Genomic DNA, 23,452 nt, shown 5'->3' on the forward strand with positions numbered 1-23,452 from the left:
TTGCGGCCATGTAGACGCTTGCTTTAGCTGTTTTTTACGTGAAGGGATGCTGGGAGGGCCCGTGGCGATGTCCACGGATAGGCAGTTTCATGACAGTTTTTCATTTAGTTGTTTGTTAGGTACCGAAGTGGGGTCTTTTCTTTTGCAGTTTCACAGGCCAGGAAGTAATAGTGAGTAAGTAGTAGTGCTCCTAGCTGCACTACAGGTATACACAGTTGGATAGGCTGCTTGTTTTAAGCTTCTTAGGGTCCAACGTAGGACAGGCAAAGGGGGACGTTTTGTACTATTGACAATTATTAGGAGATACCTTACACAATGTTAAAGGGATGTGGCCTAGGCAAAACTCTTTACAGCCTGTTTCGCATGATGGAGAAACTTGCGACCACGAAGTGAGTTGTCCAACTTATGATATTGGGCACCAGGCATCATATGAGGCACTTCGTATTTGATGTATCTTGTATTTTGACGTACTTGTAGGGCCCAGAAGGGGCAGGTATATCAGTACTTTTACTAATTGCAGGGAATATACCTTTGCCACCCTTTGTGCACTGAACTAAGGAAATCGTCACGCATAGCATTTTTACCCGTGTAGCCCGGATAAGGGTGGCCAGTTCGTGGGCGGCTATGCATGAAAGTTTCAAGTGTGGCTTCTTTAGCTTGTACAACTAAACAGCTTTGACTACATCAACAGATGGGAGGATGTAAGGGCAGGCATGCACCACGAGATGGTTCTGCTAGATCTGCCTAGATAGTATACAAATTCAAATTCAAAAACTTTATTCGGTTAAAATACAAATAACCATGAAAGTAACAAACATATACAACAGGCTACAGTGATTACAACTCTAAAATAGGTGTTCAGTGAGGGAGATCAATAGATAGTTATTCAATGGAAAAAAGATAAAAAAGTTTAGACCATTTCTCTAATCATTTGTTTCTGTAAATGAAACACAGTTTTTAAAAATTTTAAAACCACAGTTACAGTTAAAACCGTATCCATTCTCTGAACCTCTAAAAAAGCTGGGCGGCATCTGGTTAAATTCAATTCTTTTAAAAAAGGGACGATAATTTCAGTACGGAGGCGCTATAAAATCTGCAAAAGAAAAGGATATGGATATCCGATTGTTGTGAAATGCCATCACATGGGCAAGTGGGCAATGTGCGTGTCCATAGATTCATACTAGGGAAGGACACCAATCTAAAATATATACAGAATCTAAATCGAGTTAAAAGAAAACGATCATAGTTTAACATGGGCAGGGAAAGGTATGGCTGTACAGACTTAGTCTCACATAAAGTAGGGTGGTGGGATTGTACTGAATATTTCAGAGTTTCAACTCTCCTCCTCTTATCCTCAAGATGATCCAGGCAGAGGGCTTTCAGTGTGCTCCTTGAGATGCTGTCCATTGTAGATGGATCCGAAAAATAAGAATAGCACCCCAAATCAGTCAGGAAGCACTTAACATATTCCAGCCACTGTGATCTCTCCACATGGTCCAGGCGAAGGGTATCCTGTAAAAAAGCCCGATTCATGGTACATTCATTTGTGGTCCAAACCCTGTGCCACAACAGGATGGGTTGAATTTTAATAACATCTGTTATATGGGATTGACCCAGTTCAGCGTGACAATTAAATGTGGCAACGCACTGTGGAACTGTAAGGACTTCCCTCATAAACTTATTTTCCACAACCTGGATTGGATCAACATTTGCGTACCCCCACAAGCCTGAGCCGTACATAGCCACAGATAAGCATGTTGCTTTGTAAATAATTAACAGTTCTTTTATTGGCTTCCTGCCCAGTTTTCTGACAAAGTTCTTTAAGGCCATGATCGTTTTCATGAATAAAAGAGTTCTGGCCTTAATTGCACTTGTCCAAGAACCTGACTCATGGAATAATATGCCCAAATAAGAAAAGGTTGGGGTATTATCTAGTGGAACATTATTTAAAAACATTCGTTTCATTGGTTTACTTGATTTAGGGCCAAAGTTCATTGTAAATGTTTTGCTACAATTTACTAGCAAATCTAGATTCAGCATGAAATTCTCAAAGCTTACTACTAGCTTTTGCAGAGCCTGGGGTGTACGTGCCATAAGCACAGCATCATCCGCATACATGAGCGCGGGGATTGCCCTCCTCCCAACCCTGGGCATATCCCCGCACTCATGCAGCAGATGATGCTCAAGCCCATTAATGTAGAGGAGAAAGAGAAAAGGTGCCAATACACAACCTTGACGCACTCCACGACCCACACTAAATTTTCTGGAGCATTCACCCCCTCTACCGTAGCGAACAGAAGCTGTGGCTCCACTATAAAGTTCCCTCAGAAAAGAAATAATGGTATTATCCACTCCCATGCTTTTCATTACTGCCCATAATTTGGCATGCGACACGCAGTCGAACGCAGATGAAAGATCCACAAAGGTAAAATACAAGCGTTCCGACTTAATCCTTATATACTTGTGCTGCAATAACATTAAGTTTAGGCCTTGCTCAATTGTGCCAATCCCTTTTTGAAAACCAAATTGCAAGTCACTCATGACATCATTTTCTTCCGCCCAACTTTGGAGTCTTGCCAGCACTATTCGACCCAAAATTTTTATTGAGGAATCAAGATGGGAGATTGGCCTATAACAGGCACAACTGTTTCTGTCCCCCTTCTTGTAAATAGGGACAATGACGGAGGTGAACCAGGAATCTTTTAAGCCCCTCGACAAAGCTGCATTAAAAAGTTGTACCAACATAGGGGCCCAGATTTCAGAGTTTGCTTTGAATAGGTCCGCGGGGATCCCATCGGGCCCAGCTGCCTTTCCTCCCTTAGTAGCTCTTAAGGCAAGCAATACCTCATCAAGTGTAACAATCAAATTTGGACCTGGTTGTAAGTCCACACTAGTCAGAGGACCTCCACCTCGGTTGTCATCCTGAGCCTTATAGAGATTAGAAAAATAATCCACCCAATTATCCTCATTTATTGCAATCTCAATTCGCGCAGTGTGGGTTTCATAAGGAAAAGGGGTGTTAATTACTTTCCAAAATGCAGCAGGATTTTTGGATTGTGAAGCCTCACAGAGTAAATCTAGTGCCTCCTTATTTAGCGCAGTTTTCCTTTCTTTAAGAGCCTGGTTATATACTGACCTACATGTTCTTATTTCACCTGGGTCTCTGGGGCTTCTGTGAACTGCATGTTTTAAATTTTTCAGCGCCCTAGTGCATGCATTATTGAACCAGCTCTTAGATCCCTTACCACTACGCTTTGACTCCACCCTTAAACTACTTTTTATATTTGCGGCAATGATGCCAAAATGCTCAATTATTTGATCACTACTCGCATCGTGTCCCAAACAGGTCAGAAAGCTAGTGGAGCACGCCTCCCAGAGTTTCTTAAAGAACATTACGGGGACTATTTTGCTCCAATTAAGTGAATACCCATTTTGTCTCCCAAGAACCACATCAACCGCTGCCTCTGATAGTATACAAGTCCTTCCTTGTAGACAGGTTTCGGCTCACGCGACCAACGGTCTTGCTCAGTTGGGGTGAATTATGCTGAAGGAAGCATGGGGGGAGAGCTTATTTTGGCACACCTTACTGGAAGTATGCTTGAGGGGCATCTCTCTGCTCTCCTCCTGGCATGTTTTCGGTCTTTGACCCCCCGGCGGATTGCTGCAAGTTCCTTCCACAGGGCTAGGTAGTCAACTAAGGGAGGGGGGCTGGCCTCCGACAGGTCAGAGGTAGCCATTCTTTTACTAGAGCCTGTGGTGATGGTGGTGGTTGTAACCCAGTCTGGGGGTACTGGGCCAGTTTTCCCTCGCCATGCGCTGCGGGGGGCAGCGGGCTCTAGGTGCCTTTTCAAGTTCAGGCAAGGGTTTTCTGGACTGAGGTATGTGTCTCTGTATTTACACCTTCACAGTCGTGTTCCAGCGGATGCCCCTGTGCAACATTTGGGGAACCTGTTGACACTCTTTCTTTCTAGTCGACACCCATCCGGTGAAATATATCAGAGTCTCAAGCTGTTAGCAGAGTACAGGCATATGCGGCCAGTCCCTGGTTCAGCAAGCAGTGTAGGTTGACACTTTGCAAATATTCTTCGCAGTGTTTTATGATCAGGACTCAATACTCTTATTCCCAAATCCTGAACGGGACAGCGGGTGTGCGCACCATGGATCTTTTTACGATCTGTGCGCTGGCCATCCCGGCATGTTAAGGCACCTGATAGAATGACCACAGCAATCCCACAGTGAGTTTTGCCACCAGTGGGGGACAGGTATATTTCAGTGGTCAGACATGTCTCCATCTCTGTAGTCTAGGCGCTCGTCAGGGGAGGCGCTGGAGCCACTGCGCAGGAAAGCCTGCGCGGCGTATAATTCAAGGGGCAGAGGAGACATGCCGTCATTAGACCTGGGAGACCTTACGCCAAGCGCAAGGAGATTGGGGAGGATATTTTGGCACTCTTGCCCGATTTAAACTTGGACTGGTTCAGGCTGGTTAGGGGAGAGGCCCTAGAAATAACGCGCTAGAACTAGTAGGAGGAATGCAGGCCTTGGTGGGGGGCCCTGGCTGCAACGGTCGCCACACCCAGGGCTGTGGTGGAGTTACAGGGCGATCCAGAGGCGGAAAGGTACCCGGGAGTACCCTCTTCAAGAGCACAAAGGATGCTGAGGCCTAATATCCCCAGGAAGTCTGTGCGGTGGACCCTGGGGGTGCGACGGCGCCCCGCTATCCTACGGGCGGTTGGAAACCTGTACAACCGGGGGTCGCTTGAACGCTCCGCCCCTCGTAGGGGTGGGGTGAGCAAGAGGGTGGACCAATGGTTCACCGCAAATGGGAGGGGCTATCTCTTCACCACAACCGCTAAGCAACGATTGGCTAAGGCCACGTTGCAAATTGGCCCATCAGGTGGTAGGCCGCGAGGGGCAGCTTGCCTTTGGATCGTCTGTAAGATAACCCACCTTGTTGGCATGTGTATATGCTAATAAACCTGCAGCTACTTTTCTCCAACAAAAAAGTTGTCTTGTCTGCTTATTTCTGCGACATGCATGTTGCTGTGAGCGGGCTGGTGAGTAGGCCGATATTGGCGCTATGCGGCCGACCGACACGTCCCCGCAGGGGAAACAAGTAAGTGGGCGGCCCCCTTAGTGCCACAAGATGGCACACGGGTCAGCCCAGCGCTCAGAGATCCCGGAGGGTCCCGCGCGTCACTTCCGGCCTGGGGTGGGCGGGGGAGAGTATATATTCCTCCCCCGCCCACCTAGCGGCCTCTTTGTCCACCGGTCCCCTCACCCTGACGCCGTTTCCCTCCCTACCGCATACCCGGCGTTATCAGGGTGGGGGGGAAATGTCTTCTAATGTTTTCTCATTTGTGTTGCAGGCGGAGTTACAGGGCGATCCAGAGGCGGAAAGGTACCCGGGAGTACCCTCTTCAGGAGCACAAAGGATGCTGAGGCCTAATATCCCCAGGAAGTCTGTGCGGTGGACCCTGGGGGTGCGACGGCGCCCCGCTATCCTACGCGCGGTTGGAAACCTGTACAACCGGGGGTCGCTTGAACGCTCTGCCCCTCGTAGGGGGGGTGCGTGAGCAAGAGAGTGGACCAATGGTTCACCGGAAATGGGAGGCGCTATCTCCTCACCACAACCGCTAAGCAACGATTGGCTAAGGCCACGTTCCAAATTGGCCCATCAGGTGGTAGGCTGCGAGGGGCGGCTTGCCTTTGGATCGTCTGTAAGATAACCCACCATGTTGGCATGTGTATATGCTAATAAACCTGCAGTTACTTTTCTCCAACAAAAAAGTTGTCTTGTCTGCTTATTTATGCGACATGCATGTTGCTGTGAGCGGGCTGGTGAGTGGGCCGATATTGGCACTATGGTCTCTAATTAATTGCTCCGTAAAAGCCTCAAATTGACAGGCTGCACTAAGCTTCCGCAGAGCTGAAATAAAGGCATCAACATCCTCTCCTTGCCTTTGTTCACTTTTGAAGAACTTGTGTCTGATGACGACAAAGCTAGGTTGAACATCAAAATGCAACTCCAACTTCCTGACAGCTTCTACTTATTCGTCAATGTCCTCATCATCCTGTGCACGCACTAACGCAGGCAAATGTTTGTACACAAACCTCCCTTCAAAACCCAATGAGTGAAGAAGGAGATATTTCTTTCTTTCAGCCCTGTAACGTTATGCACCTTTGGCACCTATATAAGTGACAAAAGCGTCATACCAATTTTTCCATGCAATGGGGGGGATTACCTGGAAGCGCCAGGAAAGGTGGAGGAGGAGACACAGATTGCATTGCTAAATAGAAAAAGAAGAGAAAAATAAATAATAATGATTTGGCAAGCTAAAGATAGTATGAAGAAACAAGCAATTACGTCGACACAAGCTTGTGTGTCACCCTTGAAAATGAGGACTAGACTAGTAGACATTTTGGTGAGTGAGACACCGCAGTCCCTGGAACACATGTTCACTTACAAAGAATCAAACATTTTTTCATAACAAAGGCGTAAAGTGTGAATGTCACTGCGATGTATATATGTGTTTTTACACTGATTTATTATAGCGTCAATCACCGTCAAGGTAGTGTTCAATTTGATACTAGGATAGCAATGCGCCTTGAAGAATGAATAGAATTATAATCTTATTATGGGCCAGATGTGCCTCACCGTTGAATTAAAACAAGGAATTATGTACAAAGACATGAATTTATGCAGTGTATTTGAAAGTCAATATTCTGCTTCTGGTGAAACAGATTAGGTTAATAATGAATCTGTGCGTATTAACAACAGCATGCATCAGGATGGAAAGCAAAGAAATGTGTTTAATTTCAAGTAACAATTCTGACTTCCTCAATCTGTTGCTAACAAAAGTTATGTATTTTAAAATGTCACAATATTTATCTGTATGAAGAGTATTGTTCGATTCTTCATAAAATATCTTAGGGGGTATGTACAATGAAGTGGCGGAGCGTGTTAGCCTCCTGGGCTTAACGAAACGCTCCACCACTTCAGAAACGCAAGGCTGCACCATATTTACAAGAATGTGGTGCAACCTTGCGTTTCAAGCCTGCGATGGCGCTAAGTTTAACAACTTAGCACGCAGGCACCCTTATACCATAGTGCAAGTGTGTCTGCATGCAGGGGAGGATTGGTTATGTGTAGGAAGGTATCCCTTCCTGCACATAAACAATCCTAAAATGCCATTTTGTAACTTTCATGTGGGCTGCTTCATGCAGCACACATGAAAGTTACAAAATGGCATTTTTTTAAAAGGTTTGTTTATGTACAGGAAGGGACACCTTCCTGTACATAAAGAAACTGTGGCATTTTGCTTTTTCCATGTGTGCTGCACAAGGCAGCTCACATGGAAAAAGCAAAAACGAGGAGAAATAATGCATTTCTACTCGCTTCGCCAATTTAAGATCAGGATTTTCCTGGTCTTAATTTTGGCGTTACCTCCTATGTAGGCCACCCTTGAACATAGGGGACAGTGTCAAATACAATGGGTGTTGCGGTAGAACACCCACTACAACACCCACTGCAAGCCCTGTTCATGCTCAACATAGCGTGGAAGGGTGCCTTATGTAAGCCACATTAAGTGGTTTAATGCTGCCTTGTACATAAGGTAAGGCCCCTATCGCCACGGAAACGTCACAAAAAGTAATGTTCCCATGGTGATAGGGGCTTGTACGTATGCCCCCTTGACTTTATGGCAGGAGCTCTCGCTTTTGTTCTCTTGCTTCATTTGCACAGATCTCTGTTGGTCTGCACTACACGTTCTCATTTGGAGATATTTCTGCTAGAATCATTTGATTTGTGCATTTATTATTCTGTACTGTTGGTTAATTTAATTTAATAACAAACATGTTTTAAAAGTGCGGGGGTCTCTATGAACACATCATTTTCTCATGGTACTTATTTAACTTTATCGTAATTTGCTTATTTGAACAATTACTCTGCTGAAAGCATACAATTGATTTCTGACTACATTGCTGATGTAACGTTAATTTTATTCATTGAATACATCTAGTGAATAAAAGAAACAATTGGTAAATTGTATTCTAGTCCTGTGCCTTTAAATTCACCTTGTTTACCCTGGGATTGACCCTGTGCCTCGGATTCGAGTACAGTTGTGGGTACTGCATGTGCTGACCACCGTAGAAAAAGACACACTGACCATAAAAGATCTCTCACTTTTGTTATGAGTCAAAATAAAAAAAAAGGCTAGCTCAAGATAATTTGCAAAACATGCTTGTTTGGCTAAGACTGAGAACATAAGGGCAGATTTACAAGAAAGTGACACATCTGTAGAGATGCGTCACTTTCCCGGCGCCACCCTGAGAACCCCTTGCGCCACCATAGATGCATCGTATTTACAATAAGGTACACCGTGGCGCAAGGATTGACAGATACGTCAGAAAATCTGACTCATCTGTTGGCGCAAAAGTCACACATTGCTGGAGTTGTGTCGCAAGCACGACGCAACTCCAGCAATGCATGTTGAGGCATATCCTCATTGTGCTGCATCACTCCTTATGCATGCTTCAAGCAGGTGCAAGGTTTTGATGCAGAGGCGTCCAAGAAGTGGCGCAGTGAAATCTTGTAGATTTCACGGTGTCACTTTTACAAGGCTTTCCTGCGTGGGAAGGCCCACCCTGCATACTCTGGGGCAGATTTATGTTAACTGGCGCATCCCCAGGGATGCGCCAGTTAATGTGCGCCACAGTGCGCCACAGCTCCGCCACCCATGGTGCGCCGCATTTACAATGTGGCGCACCTTGGGGCAAAAAAGGCACAGATGCGTGACGCATCTGTGCCGTAAAGGCGGCGCATTGCTGGAGTTGCGTCGCAAGCGCGACGCAGCTCCAGCAAGGCTCGGGGGTGCCCTATCTGACCAATGCTGCATCAAGACCTACGCCTGCTACAAGCAGGCGCAGGCTTTTGACTCAGCATTGGCCTGAAAGTGACTGAGTGAAATCTTATAGATTTCACTCAGCCACTTTTGCGAGGCGCACCTGCCCCGGAACGCCCACCCTGCGCCGGAACGCCCACAAGCGGCGCAGGGCTTTACAACGTGACGCATCTGCCTAGATGCGTCACGTTGTAAATCGTTCGTAGGGATGCGCCACGTTTACGCCGTCTTGCGTGACGCAACAGCGGCGTAAACGTGGCGCAAGGGCCTCATAAATCTGCCCCATTGTACCTGACGGAGGTATAATGTGACGCAGGGCTTCACAACATGATTCATCTCACTAGATGCGTCACGTTGTCAATGGGCTGCATTTTTACACCACCAATGCGTCGCAAAAAGTGACGCAATGGTGGTGCAAAAATGCTGCAAGGGGCTCGTAAATCTGCCCCACAGAATCTAAAATATGACTACAGGAATATTCCTTCACAAAGTAAAAAATCATGCCTCAGCAGTAGGCTTTCACTACTTAGGGAAGCAAAAAAAGTGATAGCAGCTTTTTGGTAATAAGAGCATCGCTCCATGTCCATAGTATGCGGTTTTCAGTAAAATACATTTTTTATGGTAACTTGTCATTCCCATAGATCCACAGCGGGAGCAAATGGCATCAATCAGAAAGTTCTGCATGTCGAACATTGACACAGGACGAATGCCCTTTCAGATGCTGGCCTGTCCTGGACCCTCAAGAGGCTGGCGGGTTTCTTCTCTCCCAGTAAACCGCACGCATGGCTTCCACAGCTTCCACTGACACTGTCAGAGTGCCAATCACCGTATCCTCATCCGGAACGTTAAAAACTGACAAGCAAAAAAACGCAGGGTTACTATTTAACATTACATTTAATTAGATCTACACTTTAAATTTATTTCAATTTTTTTCCAAACCATGGTATATTGCACATTACCCAGAAACAGAGGACGCGGCAGTTAGGTAGACTTGCAAATGACAGGCAATATACTTTATAATGTATATAAAGATGCACTCTGATCATTCATCACCACAGGTAATACATAGTATGTGGCTTCAGTAACCCTTTGTGTTTGTGGCAAGGGGATGGAGCGGCCAGACCCCCTGCAAGCCACGCCCCTCCCATGATCCTCTATGCCTACTCATGCTGTCACTGCCCATAAACCCTGTCCCTATCTTCAAGTTCTGCCCCTTCCAAGTCCCCTCTTCACATGGTGAAAAATGATTCCGAGCTGGCAGGCTTGCTTTTGGGATACCTTTATGTCAGTTATCTAGTATACCTCTCTTTTACCTCTCTGGTATGGTTGTATGACACAACCACGCTTTCCTTTCCCATGCGTTACTTAACAACACAGGCGGAACAGCGAATGCGTCTGAACCACTCATTCAATTTACAACTGAAGTCGTTACAATGACTTGCCTTAGTGGGGCGCTGGACTTTGGAATAGTATAATTTACTATTCCAACTCCAGTTCCCACAACAGTAGGGAAAGCATTGGACCAAACTCCAATGCCGCTTTACCGAACACATGTAATTGTAACGACGTGCGTTGTAAATGAAATGCGTGGTTCAGACTTATTCGTTGTTCTGCCGGCATTGCAATGGCAATGCATTGTTCGGCGGTTGTGGTATTTACTGTTTCCACTCTATGTTTTATGCATTTGTGGGCAAACCCTCCTACTGAGAACCCCAACACAGGAAGGAGAAAGCAGGACATACATGTATGTTTCATGTTGTCCACCTATATAACATAAGAAATCAAATCACTGAAATGACTGTGACTGTTAGACCCGGGATACCTTAGGCTAAATAGGAACCCGCGGTTCCACGTCAGGGTAAGGAAGGTCACCTTCTGAGATAGACCCCGCTCACCCCCTCAGTAGCTTGGCACGAGCAGCCAGGCTTCTCTTCAAGCAAAAACACCCAAAAATTGCCTAACCACCTACATTTAGATCCACGTTTATGGAAAGTTGAAAACGCTCACTGTCAGATTCAACCAGGTACTTTTATTTATACCAAACAACTTTTTTAGTTTTATCAAAATTTGTCGAAGAAGGTACATCAAAAAACACAAAGACACTTATCTATTTTACATATTTACACTGTACGAAAAAACATAAAATGTAATCAATAACTAATATTTGAAACAACCCTACAACAAAACAGGACAATTTTCACATGTGTAAAGAATAATTGTAATGAATAAACAAAGCATAAAGAAAAATAGTAAAAGAAAAAAGAGTGAGAAAGGAGTACAAACAGTTTATGAATTATTTTGCCACCAGTGAATGCTGGTCAAAAGTACTAAATTCCAAATTGATCCTTTCTAACTAGCCGACGCGTTTCGAATCCAGTTGGCAATTTTCTGGAGTCTCATCAGGGCGTAATTAATCTGTCTGTTGAAAACAAGGGAAAAGGAGAAAAGAGTTTTGAGTATTTGAAACTACTAGAATCGCCGTGTGGCACTCAGACTAGAAGGGGACCTACCAGAGTAAAAGACGAAGAAAATTCAAGGGACAGAGCATGCTGAGTCTAGCTGTCTGGAACTGGGCATCTCAAAGTGCAGTCAAGGGAAGGCAGGGGCCACCTGAATTTTTTTTTGGGAGCGGTAAGAAAATACCCTCGTGTATATACACACAGTGTTTAAAAGATTTATGAACAAACTACCTTCAGCCAGTTAAGGCGAGTGGCCCTGGCGGCTGTCGTCGTTTTAGCGTGGTTTCCTATCTGATTTCAACAAAGGAGAGGGACCATGGGTGCTGAGGGCAAAGGAAAACAAGAAAAAAGTTTTAGTATATTTCCTTTGTGAAAAATAAGCCCCATAGCAGCGAGTTTTAGCTGGTAACATACCTTTTAATCGCACCAATAGCGGGTTGGTGCTTCGCGTGTCGAATTTTTGGAAGAATGTATCCTCTCGGTCCAGGTTAGTTAAGGCTTCCGCTGTAAAAGATTGGCGGAACAACGATGTTTAAAGAATTCTTTTTAACACGCGTGCGTCCTTTAACTATGTCAAAACAAGCGGATTCCACGTACCTGGGCTTGCCTTAGTCCTTATCTACGGCGTTCTGCAGTTGTTCGAAGCAGAACCCGGAAGTGTTAGCCTAATTAAATCACTCGCTTGGGTGGCTGTTGTTTGTGGGAAATGTGGTTTATTATATAAACAGAGGTCAGAGACGCAAACCCCGGAATGGAATTTGCGCGAGTGAAATGAGAGTGGCGCAGCCTGAGTGTCCAGTGCAGAAATAAATCAGGATAGATCGAGACGAGCAGAGCCGCCTTAAGCCGCTACATGGCACCAGGGCAAATATGGCTTTACAGTCTGGCAATTTCAGATAAACTATTAAGGCCCACACTATTGAACTTGAGAATCAAGTAAGCTTCTTTTTTAAGAAGCATTTTGTCAACATCCGCATTACGGTGTAAAGGACGGATGGTGTGTAACACAGTCCATTTCAGGTCATTTTCTCCGTATTTCGCTATCAAGAAATGTTCGACCATTGGAGCAGTCATGATCTTATTTTTTATTCGTGACCTGTGTTGGCAAATCCGGGTGTTGACCTGTTGCGTTGTTTTGCCAATATAGATCTTCTCGCAAGGGCATTGGACTAAATAAACAACATTTTTGGTCGTACAATTTGAAAATTCTGTGTGTTTCCATCTAATATCGCCCTGATGGAACTCGCAACCTTCGATTGTATTCGGGCATACCACACAGGTACCGCACTTATGGTGCCCTGTGATTGGTTTTAGGTTCCATTGGGTCAGTAAGTCGTTTTTCTTTCTTGGTAAGGATACATCAGCACTCATGATTTGTTGGCCTATATTTTGGTTTTTCTTGTATGCGAACAAGGGGCGTGGAAAAGGGCATTCGAGATTGTCTAACAAATGCCAATTGCTCAACACCGATTTCCTTAATTTATGAGTGTCAGGTCCGAAAGTGGTGACACAGACCAGTCTTTCTAGTGCAGGTTTGGGTCGAACTTGTAGTAGGGTTTCTCATGGAGTGAAACGCGCTCTTTTAAAGGAGTGCTTCAGTAACTTCTTCGGATACCCTCTTTCTTTCATTTCATGGCTAAAGACTTGTGCATTGGACGAAAAATCTTCCACCTCAGTACAGTTTCTCCTGATACGTAGTAACTGTCCATACGGGAGATTAGATTTCAAGTTGCGGGGATGTGCACTCTTGTAATGCAGGATAGTATTTCTATCCGTGTCTTTTTTGTAAAGGGAAGATTTGAATACCCCTTTATTGCATGTAATTTCCACATCAAGGAATGTCATCTTTTTGTTGCTATGTGCGATTGAGAACTTGATGTCTCCATGTCTATTGTTCAACCAATCGTGGAACGCCATCAGGCTGGTCTGGCTCCCCTGCCACAGGAGCCAGACATCATCAATATATCGATACCACTCCACAATATGCTGCTTGAAGGGATTGTTGGTTTCAATAAATCTTTTCTCATATTGTGCCATATATAATATGGCCATTTCCGGAGCATAAGGGCACCCCATTGCGGTGCCCTTAACCTGCATGTAAAACGCCCCATTGAATGAGAAATAATTTTTCTTTAGCGCAACCTCAGCCAACTTGAGAATAAAGGCAGTGGGAACATGGTGCGGTCTTTCTCTCATCTCTAAGTAAATCTCCATCACCTCTAATCCGTCTTCCTGTGGGATCTGCGTGTAGAGGGAGGTCACATCCATCGTTACCATTAGTTGGGTGTCTGTATCAAATTGGGTTCCTTCTACCTTAAGTAGGAAGTCCGTCGTATCTCTCAAGTAAGATTTTACTTGAGTCAAAAAAGGTTTTAAAAAGAAATCCACGTATTGGGAAAGCATCTCCCTCCGAGCCCGCACCCCACCCCAGGAGTCGACACACGTTACCTGGGGGGCACTAACTCATTCTCCTCTCCTCGTTTAGCAGCTGGGCCTCCAATGCAATCCTTGTGAATTGGCAACTGCGGGATCAGCCGGCGGCTCAGCTCCTCCGAGGCTGCCGATCCGGGACGCTATGATTAAGAAGATCTCAGGCTGCCACAGGGCACACACACACAGCATCGCTGAGATTTCCTTGAGCTTTGGGTGCACGATCACCGGGTACTCCACACGAAGGTCTCAGGCTGCACGAAGATCACGCGCACAGGGTCGCTGAGACTCACTTAAACTCCGGGTGCACGTTAACAAGGCAAATCCTCACGAAGGTCTCACGTTGCACAAAGCACACGCACACAGCGTCGACGAGATTCACTTGGACTCCGGTGCACACGATAACAAGGCAAATCGTCATGGTCTCACAGTGCACAAAGCACACACACACAGCGTTGATGAGACTTACATGGATTCCAGTGCACATGATAACAAGCCACACGATTCACACGATAACTGGAAAATCCTCACAAAGGGGTTCAGGCTGCAAAAAGCACATGCACACCGCGTTGCTGATCCTTGCTTGGACTCCAGGTGCCCACGATCACAGGGCACACCTTACAAGGGTCTCAGGCTGCAACAAGCACGCACACACAGCGCCGCTGAGATTCTCCTGGAAACCTTTGTGTTCCTGTGTTTCCGCAGCAGGGAGCCAGCTCACCTAAGGCCCTTGGGGATAAGTTACTTCAGGATACAGCGCATTAAAGTCCTTTCATGCAGGGGGACACAGCATACAGCCAAGTCCCTTTAGCCTTTCCTTGATTAAAATAGCAAACTGCAGGCCAGCCCCAGAACACACATGAAGGGTCAGTCCTTTCCTTCAATCTCTTCAGTTGTTTCTTCCTTGGCAAAGGTTCTCTTGACCACGAAGTGCTCCGGTCTTGTTCAATATTGATCAAGACATTCTCCAAAGTTCAGGGGCTTCAACAATCATAGTTATACCCCTCAATGGCTTTGAAGTCTTTGTGTTTCAGGGGGCACTGACCCCTGTTAAAACCAGTTCTGGGTGCCTCCCTGCCAGTGACATCTTCTTTCTTTGATTAGTGGGGGTCTGGATTCTCATTCACTCAGCAGGAGATGGTACCATTATTTTATAGCAGCAACCCAGCTCTATTCACATCTGGGGGTTACTAGGGGCTACTCTTCCCCCTACACTCCAGATGCAGGTCAGCCTGTTGCTGTCTCACCTCCTCCCCTGGGTCAAGACATTCCCCAGATCCTATTGCTTTCAAATCCAGACAGTCAATCCACAACCAGACAGAGAGACACAGAAATGTTTCAAGCACAAAAACCCAGCCACTTCTAAAAGAGTAGCTTATAAACACACAATGCAAAAATCACCTTCATAAAAAGATGTGTTATTACATTGTGAATTCGGGCATACTAAACTTCACCTCTCCATCTTAAACCTTTGGGAAGATATGCTGGAAAACACATTACACAGCCGTCCCATTCTAACCTATGGGCAACATGGACTTTCAACTATGAAAAACGAAATGGAGATTATTTCACTTTCAGGACATGGTACACACCGTAGTACATGTCCTACCTTTCACATGCACTGCACCCTACCCAAGGGGTACCCTGGACCTACCATGGGGGTATCTGATGTGCATAGAAAGGGAAGGGTAAGGTCTGGCAAGTGGGTGCACTTGTCAGAACAACATGGCAGTTTAGCAAACAGCGCACAGGCACTGCAATGGCAGGCCTGAGTTCCCTTTTTAAGGTTACTAGTGTGGGTTGCACAATTAGTGCTGCAGGCCCACTAGTAGCATTTGCATTACCAGCACTGGCACACATAGTGCGCTTTACTAGGGACTTTACGAGTAAGGCAAAAATACCAATCATGGACAACCAATTACTATTACACTTTATACAGGGAGCGCTTGCACTTTGACACTGTTTAGCAGTGGCAAAGACACAAAGCATCTAAGTTGGCAAAACTATGTCAGAAGAAAGGTCTAGGGGGAAAGCAAAAAGTTTAGGGACTTTAGCCAAAAAGGGCCAAGTCCTACAGTGACTAACTGGCAAGTCCCAGGGGCGTAGCTTGATCAGTAAGATTGAGGGATGTTGAGCTTCCGAACTTCCAACCATCACGCTGGTTAAAATACAGTACATACTAATTGAGGCCGGGGACTGAGGCCTGGTCCGCGCATCGGCCTGCGCTACGCCTGGGGGTCGTCCCTTCACGCTACAGCCTGGGCAGAGCACGGCAACTGGGGCGGCTGGACCCTTCAGTGGAGAGCAGAGGCGGTCACGAGGTGGCACGTACGGGGGCCCCAGCTTGGCCTTGAGGGTGCATGATCGGCTTGGCACGGCTGCTGGCGGCTGAAAGGGGACACAGGGCAGAGTGAGCGCTCGTTCCCTCGGTGGGGGAGCCCTACTACCGGACAGCGACGAAGCAGGCTGCAGGTACGCCAATTGACCGGGGATCCGGTGTAGCAACGCTGTGCCCGGCTGATGAGGTTTGGGGGCCTCTGAAGGTCTCCGGGAGATGATTGTGCCCAGACGGCGGCTTTCCCTCGCCCGGACTTAGCGGCGGGCCTGCGCCCTGTAGAGGGAGCGCTTTGATTGCCTCGAACACCCGGGAGGCCTGACTGGAATTGAGACCCGTGGCTGGTCTGCTGCCGGGGCCTCGAGGTCTACAGGCTAGAGACACCGGACTAACTTTGGCATTGGGGCGCAGGGGGACAGCTGGAGAGTGTTGGGCGGTGCCTCCGCCTGGTTGTTACGGCAGGCTTTGGTGGCCTCTGCTCCCCTGTGCGCCGCTCTTGTGACCTGCCGCCGGTGGTGGACTGCAACAGCGATGGCCGCCTCCCTACGCAAGGGGAAGCCTGGTAAGGATGGAGCAGCTAGGGGCTCTCAGGCCCCGGCCTCCCCAGGTCCTAGCGCATCTCCGGGGCGATCTGATGATGAGGCCCCGGCTACTAAGGCCTTTATGAAGGACCTCTTCGCCTCCATCAAAGATGATATTGCCGAACTCAGAACCCAGCTTACTTCGGATCTCCGCGAAGTGCGGAGGGATGTCGACGGCCTTGGGGAGAGAGTGGCCACTCTGGAAGACCATGACCTCAGCGTGGCCAATGATGTCCACCTGCTACAACAGGACGTGCTCCGGCTCATGGAACAGAACATAGATCTGCAGGCCCACGCTGAGGATCTGGAGAATCGTTCCCGCCGAAATAACATCCGCATTCGAGCGGTCCCTTGGGAAGGCGAAGCGGGAGATCTCAGGGAATATGTGCAGGCGCTCTTTCTTCAGATTTTGGATGAGGAAGATGTGCAGGACATCAGAATGGACAGAGTCCATAGAGTGGGGCTGCCCAGGCGGAATGGGGGACCTCCCCCTGACATACTTGTGTGTGTGCACGATTTCCAACTCAAGGAACGAATCCTCAGGAAGGCGCGGGACATTCCCTCCCTGCAATTCCGGGACCATCGTCCTCAGCTGTATCAGGATCTGGCTGCCTCCACGCTCCAGAAGAGGCGCGAGTTTCGACCGGTCACTGCTTATTTGAGAGAGCACAACATCTCCTACTCGTGGGGCCATCCCTTCCGCATAGTCTTCCGTTGGCAGAACAGACTGGCGCAGATTCGATCTCTCCGGGAAGCAAAGGCACTCCTGGGGATTGAGGAGGAGACGCCGGCGTAGGCCCGTCGCAGTCCTTCACCACGGAGGCGACACCGTTCCTTGTCTTGGCACAGAGTGGGACCGGAGGCGAGCCGCAGGAGGCCTGACCACACGACTAGCCTGCAGGAGCGTGGAAGTGCAGTGGCGTCAGTGGCTTCTGCCACGCTGGCGTCGACGCAGCAGAGCTCTGGGGTGGCCTGATCTTCGGGCAGCTCGCCTTGGTGCCGGAGGGGCACGCACATTCAGGTACCGGGGTTATGTATGTACTTTTCGAGAAGACACCCCGCCCTTTGGCCTTGGGAGATCCGACGTTGGATCCCCATTCACGCCCCCAGGGGGGTTTCAGTGACTTGAGTTTTTTCTTCTTTTTCTTGTTCCTTTTGTTGTGGGGAGCGTTGGGGGATGGGGGGCATGAGGGGAGGGGGTCGGGGAGGGTCCATGGTGGTGACAACGGTGCTAGGGGGTGTGTATGGCAGAGGTGCAAGTTTGGAAGGAGGATTGGGGCAGAGGGGGCGTACCCACGGTTCCAGAGGTCTGGCTATGCGGCTACAGGAGTAAGGTGGGGGGGGGGCGGGTTGCACATCGGCATTACAGGTGGCGGATGAGTTTAGGCCTCTGGGAGGGGAGACTCATGGGCTGGCATTGGCAGGGGTCGGGGTGAGGTTCTGTGATGCCAGTTAGTGTAGGGACCTGGAATGTTAAAGGGCTTAACTCACCGCAGAAACGACAGAAAGTGTGGAAATATGTGACTGACCATCAGCTGGATGTGGTGGGTCTCCAGGAGACTCATCTAGCGCGTAAAGATGAGCTGCGCCTCAGACATAAGGCTTACCCTCTTATTTACAGGTCTTCTGCTACTACGAAACACAGAGGGGTGGCCATCCTCTTCCGCGCCACGCTGCACTTCCAACCTGTAGAGGTGCGCAGTGACAAGGATGGCCGTTGGTTGATGGTGAAAGGGGTTGTTCGGGGGCGAATGTGTACCTTTGTGGTGGTTTATCTTCCAAATGCTGGCCAAAATAAGTTCCTACAGGAATTACTGCAGAAGGTGGGGGATTTCACTGATGGGCACCTGTTCCTCATGGGGGATTTTAATTTGGTGTGGGATGAGGTTGTGGATAGCTCTAGGTCTCACAGGGCTGATACAGGAGTGTTTTCGGATGCAACACAGCAGATGGTGGGTGATCTGGGGCTGACTGATGGATGGCGATTTTATCACCCTACTTCCCGAGATTACACATTCTTTTCCCATGTACACCACTCCTACTCCCGATTGGATTATATTTTTCTCAGTCAGGCCCTTAGGGGAGATGTCCTAGATTCCACCATCCTCCCGATGTCAGTTTCCGACCACAGTTTGTTGGTGCTCACCCTTCGCTGGACTTTGTCCGGTAACGGACAGCGGAAATGGTACTTCCCGGCCTCGGTGGTCAGGGATGACGCATCGAATAGGGCACTGCGTGAGGCTATTAGGGAGTTTTTTTGCTCTCAACCCCACAATGGATACATCGGTAGCTAATACTTGGGACGCCTTTAAGGCGTCAGTCAGGGGTACGTGTATAGGCCTTAACGCCGCTCTTAACAGGTTGAGGCGGAAAGACCGGGAGGTCCTGGAGGCCGAGTTGGCCAACCTCGAACGAGAGCACAAGATCCACCCGTCGAGGGCGACCCTACGTCCGCTTACGGCGGTCCGAGGGAAACTGAGAGCTCACTACAATAACAGGGCTGAACTCACGATTTTGAGGCTGGGGCGACAATCTTATTCCTCTGGGAATAAGGTGGGTAGACACCTAGCGCGTCAACTGCGTGACAGGAGGGAGCGCGAATATGTCGGTGGGATTAAGGATGACGCGGGTGTGTAACAGCATAGGGACGAATTGAAGGCGAGCATTTTTGGCCGCTTTTACGCAAATCTCTACGCAGGGGACGGCCTAGATGCAGAAGCACAAAGGGAGTATTTGCGGCGCCTACCGCTCCCCCAGATATCAAAGGAGTGGAATGATCTGTTGGAGGCCCCGGTCACCAGGGAAGAGGTGCTTGAGGTCATCCACAATCTGAAATTGCACAAAGCACCTGGGCCAGATGGCTATACAGCCGTCTTCTATAAGACATACGCCACTGAACTTTGCGACTTCCTAGTGTCCCTCTTTAATGATATGGCCACCTCTGGTTCCGCGGCTGGGACTTTGGCGGAGGCGGTCATTACGATCCTGCCGAAGCCGAGGAAGGATCCTACCCAGTGCGCCTCCTTCCGCCCAATAGCGCTTCTTAATATAGACGCTAAGCTGTACTCAGCAATCCTGGCACGCCGGTTACAAGACCTGATGCCGGCAATCATTCATCCTGACCAGTCCGGGTTCATCAAGGGGCGCCAGACTCACGATAATACGCAGAGGGTGGTACACCTCATTGAAAAGGCAGATAGGTTCCGCATTCCAGCGGTCCTGGTTGGGTTGGATGCCGAGAAGGCCTTCGACCGTGTGGACTGGGGCTTCCTATTTAACACAATGTCGGCATATGGCTTTTCGGATAAATTTATTACTATGGTGAGGGCCAATTTTTGCAATCCCAGGTCGCGGGTGACAGTGAATGGACACTTCTCGGCGTTCTTTCCGCACTCCAGGGGTACCAGGCAGGGTTGCCCTCTTTCACCCCTCCTGTTCGCGTTGAGCATTGAACCTTTAGCATTGGCGGTACGTGAGAACGAGGGGATCCGGGGCATCCCTTTCACGGGTGAACAACATAAAATCACGCTCTTCGCGGACGACGTTCTACTATCGGTTGCGGACCCGGAACACTCGTTGCCCTGCATCAGGGAGGCTTTATTGCAATTTGAGGCGGTGGCCGGTTTCAAGGTCAAGTATAGTAAGTCATATGTCCTGAATCTCACCCTGTCGCAGACGGAGGTGGAGCGGGTGCGTCCCTTGACGCCCTTAGCGTGGGCCGCCAGTTCGATAGTTTACTTGGGGGTCCATTTGACTTCGACGGTGGGCGGACTGTTCTCGTCCAACTTCCCCCCTCTATTAGCGACAACACGAGCTGAAATGGACAGGTGGAAACCTAAATTTCTGTCCTGGTTGGGCAGGATCCATTCTGTAAAGATGGTTCTCCTTCCCAAATATCTATATTTATTCCAGGCGCTACCCATCCCACTGGATAGCGATTTCTTTCGGCGCCTCAAGACTCAGATATTGCGATTTATATGGCAGGGGGGGCGGGCTCGTCTCCCCTTTACGGTCTTGCGTCGACCAAAATCTGAGGGAGGAGTCGGACTCCCGGACCTGCAGCTCTATTATAAAGCGGCACAATTGAGGGTGTTAGTGGAGTGGTCGCAGCAAACGTCAGAGAAGCACTGGCTTCACATGGACCGGAGCGTGTCAGGTAGGTCAGTCTGGGACTTGGCGTGGAAACCCAAAAAAGACCGCCCTCTTAACGCTTACATTAGCACCCCGACGGGGACGACGTTGAAGGTCTGGGACTCGCTGGCTTCAGACGAGAGGTGGACTACATTTCCCTCGCCTTTCACACCCATACATTTCAACCCGGCTTTCCCACCAACACTCCGAGAGGGTCCCCTTGATGCTTGGAGTGAGGGGGGCTGTAGAGCACTGACCCAACTGTTTCATGGGCAGGATCCTCTCTCCTTTGCTAATTGTACACGGGACTATGGGATCCCCCAGACTGAACGATATCACCACGTGCGGTTTCTGTTACTTTGTTCTTGGGCCCCTGGGATGCATAATGCAGGGCACACTACTCCATGCATTACTGCACAGGGTACTCTACCTACAAGCCAATCAGTGGTCTTAACCTTTCCGTCCTCATTGCAGAGCTACGTGGACTACTGCTCTAAGAACTTTGACCTTGATTATGTACTTGTGTTACTGCACGGTCTCTACACCAACGATGCTAGGTTAAACTGTCCTCCTGTGCGAGGGAATGTGTGGCACCTCGGGGGCCCTTGCCATGTTTTTCCACTGTTTAAATCAAAATAAAAATTTTACACAAAAAAAAAATACAGTACATGTGAAGCACGGCAGCAGGGGAACTTACGGAGCAATAGAAAGAAAGAGGAGTGCATATTGTGAGGGGTACTTAAAACTTAATGTATTGTAAAATAAACATTTTTTAAGACTTTTAAAATAGATGGGAGAGTGTGTGTGTGTGGTTTTGTCTGCATGAGTATGTAAATATAATAAGTGAAATCTCTCACCATACCAGTACCTGTATTCAATTATTTACTACATAATACATTTATTACAGGGTGTAACACCCCAAACACCCCCCAGAAGCTACGCCCCTCGGAAGCCAACACATGACAGTAGACACTATTCAGACGGAGATTCATGATTTTTTAACCAAATAATGGCTTTATTTTAGCTGTCTCCCGGTTGAAACTGCCTCAGATTCAATAGAAGTCAATGGGGAAAATACATTCCCTGATCGTGTTTTCAAAATCTCCCTGATCAGGGTTTACTTGCTACTGGTACTCGGAAATTCCTTGCGTGTTTGGTGAGCTAGTCTCTAAGATATTCCCCTCTCTGAATAGAGACCTCCTAGGTCAACATACACAGGCTTCAGAGACTCTTGGCAGCACTATATATATATCTCTGACTGAGATCCAGCAGTTCTTTCATTTCATCCAGTTCTTAAAGTGCATGTATTTCTTGAACATGTATGTCATTTTCCCTAATTCTGTCTGATCTGGACATTTTGGGGCATATATACAAGCGCTTGTTGCCTCCAGAACGTCACTTTTTGTGAAGTTCTGGTGGTGATAAGCCCTACGCCTTATTCACAAGGCGACGTTAAGCCACTTAACATGGCTTAACACCAACTTGTGAATAAGGCTCCCTTCATGCAGCCTTTAGCATGAAAGGCGGGGGCAATGTGTGTTGCGGTGGGCGTTCGCAACAACACCCATTGCTTTTTGACACGGCCCCCTATTTACAACAGTGGTGTAAATAGGAGGCAGCACCAGAAATAAGACACAGGAAAACTTGGTTTAAACTTGGCAAAATGAGGAGAAATTATTAATTTCTCCTCATTTTTGTTGTTTCTTTGTGTGCTGCATTCTACAGCATGCATGGAAACAGCAAATCACCACTAGTGATTGTTCATGTGCAGGAAGGTGTCCCTTCCTGCACATAAACAATCATTAAAAAATTACAAGTTGCAACTTCTATGTGTGCTGCATAAAGCAGCCCACATCAAAGTTACAAATCACTGTTACTGATTGTTTATGTGCAGGAAGGGACACTTTACTTCACATGAACAATCACTTCCTGAAACACAGGCACCCTTGCAGCATCGTGCAAGGGTGCCTGTGTTGGTGCTTGGTAGCTAAATTTAGCACCAGCGCTAGGGGAAATTCAGGGGTGCACCACATTCTTGTAAATACGATGCATCTATCTGTTTTCAGAATGACGGAGTACGGCTTTATCAATGTTAGCTCAACGCCACACTCTGCCATTCTCTTGTAAATTTGCCCCTTAGTACTTTGACCTCTAGAGTAGCTGTGTTTATTTATAATGCACAATTTCACCCAGAAGGGTATCTCGGTGCTGAATATGAATGGCACTCGTTTTATTGATCTCAGAATGACAAAAGGGTGAGTGGACCCGATCGGATTTGCACCTGTGACCGTAAGGACAAACACAGGCCTCTATAGTCGATGCATTAGCCCACTAAGTCACCAGACACACCTGACATTTGGCCAAATCAACTATAAATGTGTTCAAAGGTTTGCGCTATTGTCCAGCTGTGGGTGCATGCGTGAAATACATTTTTCCCACCTGGACCTAGGAAAAATATGTCCTTTAAACAACACTTTTCCTCCAACAAGTCTGCTGTAAAAAAAAGTTAAAATGTGAATGTGAATCAAAATCTTTTAGTTTTACACACTTTTGACAGAAACGTGCTATTAGAACAAAATTTGCTGTGTAAAAATAATTCAAGATGAAAAGACCACT

General features: G+C 47.7%; 1 protein-coding gene across 3 annotated transcripts in view; it reads right to left on the reverse strand.

Annotated features, from left to right (window-relative positions):
• Nucleotides 1–6,790: 6,790 nt before the first annotated feature.
• The window catches only part of LOC144755675 (X-linked retinitis pigmentosa GTPase regulator-interacting protein 1-like), a 434,709-nt gene continuing 418,047 nt past the window's right edge, over nucleotides 6,791–23,452 (reverse strand). For 2 of the 3 annotated variants that reach the window (XM_078644846.1, XM_078644848.1), the window contains one exon: nucleotides 7,982–9,752. In XM_078644846.1, the coding sequence (XP_078500972.1) occupies nucleotides 9,640–9,752 (113 nt within the window). In that variant the 3' untranslated portion in view covers nucleotides 7,982–9,639. Of the gene's footprint in view, nucleotides 9,753–23,452 lie in introns of all 3 variants that reach the window. The other variant, XM_078644845.1, reaches the window with a different exon arrangement.

This window comes from Lissotriton helveticus, chromosome 5_1 (assembly GCF_964261635.1).
Source record: "Lissotriton helveticus chromosome 5_1, aLisHel1.1, whole genome shotgun sequence".
NCBI classification, from domain to species: domain Eukaryota; kingdom Metazoa; phylum Chordata; class Amphibia; order Caudata; family Salamandridae; genus Lissotriton; species Lissotriton helveticus.